Below are 12,075 nucleotides of genomic sequence, written 5' to 3'. Positions count from 1 at the left end.
TAATTACAAACAGTGAATATTAATTCAACAGCTAATACAACATGAAGGTTAACATATTGGGCCCATATTCCAGCAAGGTGAAGTGCCACAATTCTTGGACTATTGAACAGTCCTTCAAAGTATTGAAACTAGAACTTATCCAGTGATCAGTCTTTTGACCTGACAAGTAATTTGTTTGAAAATAAAATGCACGATGTAAGCACTATCAGGAATTTAGCAATCTATGCTCTCCAGTTTGAACACTGTGTTAAACTATAAACTCTGTGAGTTTATAGTTTTGCCTGTAGTATGATAGCATTTACTGTGATGTCCTTAAGGACATATTTTTTTTATTCAGCATTATATTTCACTATAGCTGATAAATTTGTCTGAAAATGGAAACTTTTGTGATGTATGGCCTAAATTTTATTCTCGTAGGTTGTTACATGTTGCCACAATTCTCGAGAAGACTGGAAACAAGGTAACTCATGGTACATTAAATGTATTGAATGCATCATCATTTATGGACAACATTAATGAAATTATGTGATGCCAAAATAACTTCATCCTCTACTATAACATTCTCACCACTGTAGATTTTGTCATGTGGGCATTAAGTCATTTACATGGCATTTTATTCTTTTATATGTATCACATTCATATCGTGCTATGTCACTTTAGTGTGTGTCCTGCCTTAAGCTCGTGAAGGTATTAAAACTTCCCAAGGGATTGAAACTATGTCCTGTTCCTGAACACTTGCCTGTGAAGTGCGTCATTGAGGAATTCTTGGGTAGAGGTTTTGACATGGTTTTCAGTGGTAGGTAGACTGATATATGAAGAAAGTTTATGGGCACAAGAGATAGGCGTAAGACCTCACAGTTGCAGCCTGTGCAAGCAACTGCTACTGGGTGCTTGGTGTGAGCTACTGACCTTATCATTTTCTCGGAAATTTTATGATACAATTACCTTTCTACCTGCAGTCTAGCCCACATTTGTGTGTATCACATATGTTGCACATGTCTTGTCATCCCCCTCTCAGCTCAGCTGTCCCTGTCTGCTTGTATATAGGTATAGGACTAGCCATTTACCCACAGCTTTGCATATGTCAAATATCTTGCACACATACCAGTGTACGTCTGATCTCTCCACTAATCTACCTTCCCACCTCTATTTTTCTCTCCCATCTTCCACCTGCCTCCTTAAACTTTCTCCTCCTCACTCCACATCCCCGCCCTCACTCCGTGCCAGCCGGTTCTAGGTGCTACAGTGTGGAACCGCGCGACCCCTACGGTCAGATGCTCGAATCCTGCCTTGGGCGTGGATGTGTGTGATGTCCTTAGGTTAGTTAGGTTTAAGTAGTTCTAAGTTCTAGGGTCTGATGACCTCAGAAGTTAAGTTCCATAGTGCTCAGAGCCATTTGAACCATTTTTTGAACTAACCTCCATCCGTATGCCCATCCGTCACTCACTCCCTCAGTCCATCCCATATCCACATCTACTCTGCCGATTACCCTGTATCCATACCCTCTCTCCCCCGCTCTCGATCTGTCCCACCTCCCCACTCTCTCTCTCTTGCTTCCGCTACCCATCCCACCTCCACACTCACTCCCTTCCTCGCTTCCTCTGTCTGTCTGCTTCTCTGGTTGTCTTGTCTCACCCCTTGCCAACACTCCCCCCCCCCCCTCCTCTACGGGGAACACTCTGGTGGTCTCGTTTCTTGCCACCCCTGCCCCTGTTCGTTGGTGGTCTCGTTGCCACCTCCGCCCCCCGCCCATGTTTCTTGGTGGTCTTGTTTCACCACCACCCATCCACTGTCTGGTGGTCTCATCCCATCCCCAACCAGGAAAGTGTGGTAGGTCCGCTGTTGTTTTCTATCTACATAAATGATCTTTTGGATAGGGTGGATAGCAATGTGCGGCTGTTTGCTGATGATGCTGTGGTGTACGGGAAGGTGTCGTCGTTGAGTGACTGTAGGAGGATACAAGATGACTTGGACAAGATTTCTGATTGGTGTAAAGAATGGCAGCTAACCCTAAATATAGATAAATGTAAATTAATGCAGGTGAATAGGAAAAAGAATCCCATAATGTTTGAATACTCCATTAGTAGTGTAGCGCTTGACACAGTCACGTCGATTAAATATTTGGGCGTAACATTGCAGAGCGATATGAAGTGAGACAAGCATGTAATGTCAGTTGTGGGGAAGACGGATAGTTGTCTTCGGTTCATTGGTAGAATTTTGGGAAGATGTGGTTCATCTGTAAAGACGACCGCTTATAAAACACTAATACGAGCAATTCTTGAGTACTGCTCGAGCGTTTGGGATCCCTATCAGGTTGGATTGAGGAAGGACATAGAAGCAGTTCAGAGGCGGGCTGCTAGATTTGTTACTGGTAGGTTTGATCATCACGCAAGTGTTACGGAAGTGCTTCAGCAACTCAGGTGGGAGTCTCTGGAGGAAAGGAGGCATTCTTTTCGTGAATCGCTACTGAGGAAATTTAGAAAACCAGCATTTGATGCTGACTGCAGTACAGTTTTACTGCCGCCAACTTATATTTCACAGAAAGACCACAAAGATAAGAGATTAGGGCTCATACAGAGGCATATAGGCAGTCATTTTTCCCTCGTTCTGTTTGGGAGTGGAACTGGGAGAGAAGATGCTAGTTGTGGTACGAGGTACCCTCCGCCACGCATTATATGGTGGATTGCGGAGTATGGATGTAGATGTAGATCCCACCCTCTCTGGTGGAGTCGTCTCATCCTGCCCACCCCCCACCCCACCCTCCCATTCTCTGATGGAGTCATCTAACTTCTCATCCACCCACACACCCACTCTCTGGTGGTCCTGTCTCACCCCTCCCCATACTCTGTCACCCCATCCCTTTCTAACCACCACCACGTCCTCCTCCTCCTCCTCCTCCTCCTCCTCCTCACCCTCTGTCTCTTCATCCGCCACTCCTCTTTCAGTCCATCTCATATGACTCCCCGTTTTACCCACTTCCAAAATGGGAGGTGTTTCTCATCCCCGCAGTATGTTCTGTAGACAGAATGTCGTATGTGTACTGAGTTTGGTTGAAGTTATTGTGGTGATTTAGGAGGAGATGTGGAACATACATGCTTACTTGCATATTTATATCTGTATTTTCCCTGATAGAAAATGCTGGTATTATGTTTTTTAGTCCAAAGTAGCACTTGGTACATGATTGTATACAAAGAAAAAGGAAGATCAGTTTTCATATCCCACCAGCAGTGATGTCGTTAGAGACGGGGCATAAGCTTCGATTAGAGGTTGGTCACGCCCTTTCAAGGAAGTATCCCGGTATTTGCCTTATGCAGTGTAGAGAAAGCACATAAAACCTAATTTGGGATGGTTGGATGGGGATTTGAACTGTCCTTCTCCTGAATGAGAGTCCAGTGTAGCTAAACCAGTGCTCCACATCCCTCAGTGATTATATGTGGAACTATTAGTGAAGTACTTAGTAATGTTTTCCCTGGTATGCACTACATATTGGTAGACATGCTTACTTCGTACTATGAAGATGCCCAGTTTTTTAAATAGCTCTTTATAATGAGCCTGACTACTACATTGTGTCTGTTTTATGCATTTGATCACCATAAAAGAATCTTGTTGCTATGAGCTGAATGTACGTATGAATAGTATGGTGCCACAAGACATCGGCTGTTACAAACTGATGAGAATAATCTAGGAGCGTAATGTGCTGATGAAATTTTTTTTTTTCCCCCAGTGTGCGTGCGTGCGTGCGCGCGCGCGCGCGCGCGTATTCCGTGTTAATTGATAGTTGGTATTTATCCCTCAAATCTTGGTATTTGTTACACAGCATAGATTTTACAACTATTTTTCTAGTTTTCTGCCAGTGAGCAGAAGTCTGCCATCTTCTTTGCCTATGACTGAATCTACGTGATAATTTGATTGATACCCATGCAAATATTCACACCCAAATATTTGAGTTGACAGGTTACAGTGGGTACTGGTTAATGTTGTAGTTGCGTGGAACAATGTTCTTTTTTTGAAATTCTTCATTTTACTGTTTAAAGCAATTTGTCGTTCTTTGCATGTCATTCAAATTCTATCTAGATATGACTGAATATGCATGCAGCTTTTTTTTTTCAGACATTTCATCATTATAGATAACTGTGTCATCTGCAAAAATTATGGAATTACTATTAATAATGTCTGCAAGGTCATTAATATACAATATGAACAACAAGGGTCCCAAGACACTTCCCTGGACCACACTCTTAAGTTAATTCTACATCTGTCGGTGACTCTCCATCCAATTTAAAAGGTCTCTCACCCACCAAGAAAGCCTCAATCCATGCACAAATCTCACTTGATACCCTTCCTGATTGTAATTTCAATAATAAGTGTATGTGTAGCACTGCATCAAATGCCTTTCAAAAGTAAAGGAATACTGCTATGAACTGTAGCTTTCAGGAGTTGATGAGAGAAAAGTCTTGAGTTGGTTTCTTCCAAAAACGAGCTGGTTGTTATGGAGACTGTAATTCTGTTTGAGATACTTCATTATATTTGAGAGCTGGATATGTTCTAGGATTCTGTAACAAATGGATGTTCAGAATATAAGACATTAGTAGCTCATTCTGCTGCCCTTCTGATTCTGATGTAGATGGGTGTGACCTATTCTTTCCTCTAACTGCTCCACAAATACACTCATAAAACAGATAAAAAAACATATGTAGGAATCATGTCACAAAGCAGGTAAGTCTCTGAACCTTGAAATGGAAGGCAGTAGCTGCAGAAAATAAGTATACAGTGAAAAGAGAATTTACAACCTGCCATTGAAGATCATTCCTAACAACAGCATGTAGGCTACATATAAATCAGAGGGGACATAAAGAAACATGAAAAAATAAACCAAAATATAGATGGACACGAAACTTGAAAATAGGTAAAGCCAGCAAGAATCAGGAATGGGATGATGTGGGTACAGACAAACTCACAATTGTAAAGAAAAGAAATGAATAACAATTTGAGAGGAAATAAGGAAAAATATGATGAAAATTGTATCAGAAGCATTATTCTAATGATAAAACTACAAAATTACAGGAAGACAGAATGGCTTACCAGTATTTGCCTTTTTAAGAGTTAAATTCCCAGTACTTGCCAGTAAAACACAAGAAAGGAAGAAAAAAAAAACTATTCCTAGATTTCAAAACTTATGTCTGCTTTTGTATCCATACCCTGTAAACCCAAAAGGTACTTCCATTGCATCAGTCATTAGAGCTTCTTTGTGTTTCATTCAAATGTGAAATGTGGGAAGAAACATTGGCTAAAGACCTGAGAGTACGCTAAGTCACTTAGTCTTTCCCTTACAATTCATACAGGAGTGATATGATAGGTGTTGTAGGATATTTCTAGAGTTATCATTGAAAGCCTAGTCTTGAACCTTTGTAAGTGGGCTTTCTCGAGATAGTTTGCATCTATCGTAAAGCTTCTGCTAGTACAGTTTCTTCAGCATTTCTGTGAACTCTCCCGTGGGTCAGACAAACTGACCATTCATGCCGTGCTTCTCCATGCACATTAAATATCCCCTGTTAGTCGTGTTTAGTATGAGACCCCCATTCCTGGGCAGTACTCTAGGATGGGTCACACAAATGATTTGTAAGCAATCACTTTTGTAGACTGATTGCATTTTCATACTATTCCACCAATAGAGAGAAGTCTGTCATTGCTTTACCCACGATTGAGCCTATCTGATCATCCCAGTTCATATCCTTGCATATTGTTACACCCTAAATGTTTGTACGAGTTGACTGATTCCATTTGTGACTTGTTGGCATTGTAGTTACAGGGTACTATGCTTTTTTGTTTTGTGAAGTGCTCAGTTTTTCATATCTGAATATTTCAAGCTAGTTGCCGTTCTTTGTACCACTCTTGAATCAAAAATCTTACTAGATATTTGTGCAGCATCATCTGTGAAAAGTTTGAGGTTACTGTTAATATTATCTGCAAGGTCATTGATATAAAACAAGAACACCCAGAGGCCCAACACACTTCCCTGGAGCATACCTGAAGGTACTCATGCAACTGTCAGTGACACTCTTATCAAAGGTATCGTGGCTCATCCAAGATATCGTCAACCAGTCACAAATTTTGCTTAGTACCACATATGATTGTACTTACTTGTAGTTGTGCTACCAAGTCAATTGCTTTTTAGAAGTCAAAAAATACTGCATCAACCTAACTGCACTGATCTAAGGCTTTCAGGACTGATGTATTCTGAATTCTTGCTGGTTAACATCTCGATCTCGAGGACATTGAATCACTTCTTCTGCTACCCCCCCTCTTGTAGATGGGTCTGCCCTGTACTTTCTTCCAGTCACTGCATTGGCCATGGTTTTTTGTTCTAGTGATATATGGTATATTACTGTCAAATGAGGGGCAGGCTTGGCTCCAAATTTGGTATAGTGCCTTATAGGGATTCCATTGGGCCCTAGATCTTTGTTCAGTATTAATGATTTCAAGTGTTATCTTTTTCACTCATCTTTTCATTGGTACGAGAATCACAAGGTGACAGTCATTGAACTATATGAAATAAAATTGTCATAACTTCTGAACGGTTTGCGTGAGGACATTCAAACTGCACAGTTGGCCATGGGACATGATGGGAATTCGTACACGTATGCACACGCACGTTGTTGTTGTTGGCCATTTGTATGTGAAAATGTCAGAGTACAGCGTGCCTAAGCAAATAGTGCTTGTGAAGGCCTACTATGCGAGCTATAACAGCCCAACTGCAACTCAAAGGAAGTTTACGACCAAGTTCAAGCTGAAGACAACTGGTCCAAATGTGCTAACAATCAAGAATTTGTTCACATGTTTGAGAGAACAGGTAGTGTTCATGATGACAGTGTTGACAGTGTCTGTCATTGAAAAATGGTGAAAATGCCTGAAAACATCACAAAGACACAACTGTGTTTTGAACCAGCCCCAGGAAATCGATCAGATGAGATGCACAACAGGTGGTAATCAGCTGAGACATTGCGACAAATTGTTCTTGAAGACCTGCATCTCTTCACATACAAAATTGAAACCTGACATCCATTAAGCCCCAGGTCCATGGAACAGTCGTTGCTGCGCCAAGATTATAGTCCACAGAATTGATGAATAGGACTTTGATGTGAATATGGTTTGCTTTAGCGATAAAGCCCACTTTACTTTGGATGGGTTCATCAATAAGCAAAATTGTGGCATTTAGGGGACTGAGAATCCACATTTCATGATAAAGAAGTCTCTTCTCCCTCAACAGGTGACTGTGAGGTGTGCAATGTGCAGTCACAGAATAATCGGTGCAGTTTTCCTAGATGGCATGATGACTACCTGGAAGATAATTTCATCACCTTTATCAAAAGTGACCCTTATTTCAAAACCATGTGGTCTGTGCAAGGCAGAGCTCGACCCCATCAAAAGTAGGAGTGTGTTGGATGTCCTGGTGCAGCACTTTGGGGACCACATTCTGGCTCTAGGGTATCCAGAGGCCATTGGCACGCACCTCAATAGGTTGCCGTATTCTTCGAACACATGCGGCTCCTTTTATTGGGAGGCAAAGTGTACAACAATAGCCCAAAAAACCATTGTTAATCTAAAAGCGCCATTCAGGAGGTAATTGGTAGCATTGATATTCTGACACTTTAGTGGGTCGTGCAGAATTTCGCTGTTCATCTGTGCCACATCGCCAATGATGGCAGGCATATCGAACATGTCATAACCTAAATCTGAATATCTGTAGTGATGTCTTCATGTTGAATAAAGTGTGCATGCACTGTAGTTTGTAACTAATTTACTTTTTTTTCTTTTAGTTCAATAATTGAAGCTGTACTCCTGGATTTGAGGACAGATTTTAAAATTTCTGCTTTTGCTTTGCTTCTCTAAATTTCAGTTCCTGTCTTTTGTAATGTTGTCTGGACACTAATCTTGGTAGCAGTATGAAAGAAATTAGTTTCCTGCATTAGCTGTTGCAGAGAAACTTCAAGAAGTTTGTCGTGGCTGTGGAACCTGTCCTGTCCTCACCTAATCCTGTGCTACTTTGTATAGAAGTGTATGATTTTTCTGCGATGTATGTGACATGTTAGATACTGTTACGCTAAATGGTCTGAGGACAAATAAATAAAATAAATAAATAAACTAAAATATTAGGTAGCTAGATAATGTTTTTCTTCTAATTTTAAGTGTTTCTGTCAGCAAGTAATTACAATATCACATCATGAGGGTAGTATTCTGCCACCCTGTAATTTTTTATATGATAAAAAGTAGGATCTGAATGGGGCTGAGAAAAGGACATAGATACAATAACATATGCCAAGAGCCAGAAATGTGTAAGATCTTAAATTTTTGGGCTCCACCATCTCTTCAGTTAATGAAGATAAAATTCTGCTTTAAATAACTTGATGTTTGCCTCTACCTTTTTTTTTTTTACAAGTTACAAAGCTACATGTGTTACTTCAAATATTGTCATGGACATTTATTTGCAGCATATTCTTGAACTGGAGCGTGCCATGTTGGAGCAAGAGGTTCCAATTCCTGTTTATTTCGTTGAATGGACAAAAGCAATCCAGACAGTTCTTGAAAATCTTGCACGGAGCTATTCATCAGATGAAAGATCAATCTCAGCAGCAGAAGGTAATGGTTTTCACCCAAATCATATTCTTCAGGTTCCATTGTTGCCAAATGAACTACTCAATACCCTTAAAAATAATTATTACTTCAAAAGGCAACCATTTGCCTATAGCTAACTTGGGTGTGCTGCCTAGAAATGTGCAATGAGAACAGTATTTTACTAAATTTCAAGTTCTTACTTTTTCTCTGTTGGAAGTACGTATATTGATGCATGTACCCATGCAGGCACCAAAATGCACACACCTGTGGACATAAGACTGTTTTTTCATAATTTAGTGGATTATTAACAAATTTCACAAGGGAAATGTTCTGGTTATTTCTGTATGTATTGTCTGCTGATGTTACTATAATGAGAATCTCAGGTGGGAGAGAGATTGGGAGGGAGGTGTGAAGTGATTAATGGAGGGGGGGGGGGGGCACGCATGTGTGTGCCATCCCATCATTGTTTTGGAGTTCAGATAGCCTGACCTTATTCTGTGAGGATTAAAAGATGCAGATTTCGCAGTCCAGAAAGGTAGTCAACATGATCCGCATTGTGAATTATTCAACTCTGTGCAGGAATTCTAACTCTCCTGTTACTGTATATATACGTCTTCATACAATTTATCGTTAATAGTATGGGCTCCTTCAAGGAACTGCCATATTCACTTACTGAGCACTAGATGGAAAGGGAATTTAAACTTTTCTAACACTCCATAATGTAGACACAGGGCATCTCCGTGTGCCACCTAGGCAGTGTGCGCACCACAGTGTGTCCTTTAGTGGAAACAGGAGGCCACTGACCAATAATTAGGGTATACATTAAAACAAAAAGTGTGCTTGCATTCACATATATTTATACATGCTGTCAATACAAAACAATTGGTGGAAATGAATCACTGTCATTATCAAAATTGTTATCACTCTCATTTTTGCCTCTCTTCGGCAGGTTCGTGCTTTGCTACCACGGGGCCCCAGCCTTTGCAGCATCTTTTCCCTTCCGTGCTGCATGTCAGTCCTTGTGTTCTTTTTCCCCTCCCTTGGAGAACATGTCTGGCATGTTATTGGGAATGTTCTGCATTGTCCGTCACTTACATAAGAACAGTCTGACCATTGCTTTTCGTTCCCTTTTCCTGTCTTTGTTTCCCTTCTCCTCTCATTCCTCTACTTCAGTGTTTGAGGTTCCTTCTTCCTCCCTGTGCGCTCCTGAAGGCTGGCTCACATGTCTGACACATAACATGTGACTGGCTAATGCGAAACTCCCAGCCTAGCGTCAACAAGTAGGGTTCGCAAGTACCCCCTGGTACAGGCCAGGCCCAGGGAGGAGTGATTGCCTGAGTTGCAACCTTCCCAAAATGCTGACTGGTCCCTCTGTCAGGTGTTCCGAAGGTGCGACCTGAGGTGTGAACAATTGCCTAAGACAGGTGCGCCCCCTTGTGAAGGGGGCCCCCAGTTCGAAGGAGCACGCCATCGGAGACTCTGGCAACCATGGGGATTATCTCACAATGAGTCAATCATCTTCACAATCAACATGTACAAAACATAAACATAATGAGGCTAATGATTCAACGACCCTTGCTGCTGCATCACTGTTCCCTGTGGTCTCATGTGCTGAAGACGGTCAGTCCTTCGCTACGGTAAATCTGTTTATTATTCATAAAGGTGTTGATGCAATTGCCGGCCCTGTGAAATCCTGTGCTCTTGTTTACAGAATGGCACTTTGATTTTGGAGACCACTTCTGATTCTCAAGCACAACTGCCAGCTGCCTCGCTTCTCCACAGTTACCCTGTTCGTGTCGAGGCCCATAGAACTCTGAATTGTTCCTGTGGTGTCATTTAAACTAGGCTGCTCGACAGTCTAACCGAGGCCGAAATCCAGTCTTTCCTCTCTGATCAGGGTGTCATTCCTTCCACTGTGTAATGAAAAAGGTAGATTACTCGTTAGTGCCCACTTGCACTTTGTTTCTCATCTTTGATAGAGTGGTGCTTCCACCCAAGCTCAAAGCAGACTACGAAATTATCACAGTCCGGCCATACATTCCGAACCCAATGTGTTGCTAGCAGTGTCATCGTTTCAACCACACTAGAACATCTTGTTGACCCTCAGCCAATGTGTAACCTGTTGTAGGGATGCGCACAAGGGCGATTGTCCACCTCCTTCTCCTCGCTGTATCAACTGGAATGGCAGCCATAGTGCCTTCTCTCGGGATTGTCCAGTGTATCTTGATGAGCCGGCCTTTCATGATCTCCGGGTAAAGGAAAAGTTGCCTTATCCAGTCGGTCGCAAGTTACTGGCTAGTCGCAAACCCTGTATTCTCCCATCTGGTACCTAAAATCCTGTTCTTGTTACCCCTCACCCCAAGAAGGACATGACCACACAGACACGTAACCTCCAATTCCTCTCTGAGGATGTGAAATCGCCCAGTGTCAAGGTATCATCGCCATCCCCCTGTCCAGCTGTGCAACAAGCCATCAAACTCTCGCCTCAAAGGGCGCAGCCACCAGCTCCACAACTGGTAGGCCAGAAATGACAGGAGAAGTACTCACGTGAAGACTTCCTCCATCCTTCCAGCCAAACACCTGAATCTTCCTCTAACCAGAAAGGCTTGAAGAAGTCCACCAAAGGCAAACGGTCTTCTCCTTTGCCACCCCGACGCTCCTCTTAGATGGTGTCGCCACATGATACCTTAGCCAGGCCAGCCTCCGTGTTGCCGGTGCGCACCAGTAACCATTTCTCAGCATTGGACTCCATAGACCGGCCACACAAGCAAGCTGATGCTTCTGTGGACCCCATGGAGCAGGATCCTCCTGCTTCTGTGCCCTGTAGTAGTGCCTCTTCCCAGGCTGTCACTCGGCTGCCACGTAGGTGACACACCTACATCTCTTCATCATGACTCTCCTCCAATGGAACGTTCGCGGCCTTTGGTCGCAAAAAGAGGATTTATGGCTGCTTTTAGTATTGCAGCGTTCCCTTGTACTCTTGAGTTCATGCAACAAAATTGCACCCTCACAACTGCTTTGAGCTTTCACCTTTCTTACCAATTCCTTTTGATCTTCCACCTGAGGTTGGCATTCCATCTCGTGGGGCGTCATGCTGCTCATACAGGATGACATTCATAGTCAACCTATCTCCCTGACTACCAATCTTCAAGCTGTTGCTGTTCGCCTTTTCCTACCCCACCTGTCTTTTACCCTCTGTGCCATATATGCCCCTCAGTCATGCGCTGTCACCAGGGCAGACTTCCTTCAACTTATTGGGCAGCTACCTCCCCCATTTTTGCTACGCAATGACTTTAATGTGTGTCGTACCCTTTGGAGTTCTCGCAGGACCTGTCAGAGAGGTGCTTTCTTGGTTGATCTTCTTAACCAACTTATCCTCTTCTGCCTTAACACTGGAGCACCCACTTTCCTTTCAGAATCCTCACACACCTATTCCCATTTGGACCTCTCCTTGTGAACTAC

The 12,075-nt window shown here is 42.6% G+C and overlaps 1 protein-coding gene across 1 annotated transcript in view; it reads left to right on the top strand.

The window, feature by feature from the left end:
* The window catches only part of LOC126262973 (nicalin), a 121,961-nt gene that overhangs the window by 12,467 nt on the left and 97,419 nt on the right, over positions 1-12,075 (top strand). The window contains exon 3 of the mRNA XM_049959924.1: positions 8,490-8,637. Coding sequence (XP_049815881.1) covers positions 8,490-8,637 — 148 coding nt within the window. The remainder of the gene's footprint in view (positions 1-8,489; positions 8,638-12,075) is intronic.

The sequence above is a fragment of the Schistocerca nitens genome, chromosome 6 (assembly GCF_023898315.1).
Source record: "Schistocerca nitens isolate TAMUIC-IGC-003100 chromosome 6, iqSchNite1.1, whole genome shotgun sequence".
NCBI classification, from domain to species: Eukaryota; Metazoa; Arthropoda; class Insecta; order Orthoptera; family Acrididae; genus Schistocerca; species Schistocerca nitens.
The sequence above is the reverse complement of the archived record's forward strand: the minus strand, read 5'-3'. Positions and strand labels throughout refer to the sequence as shown.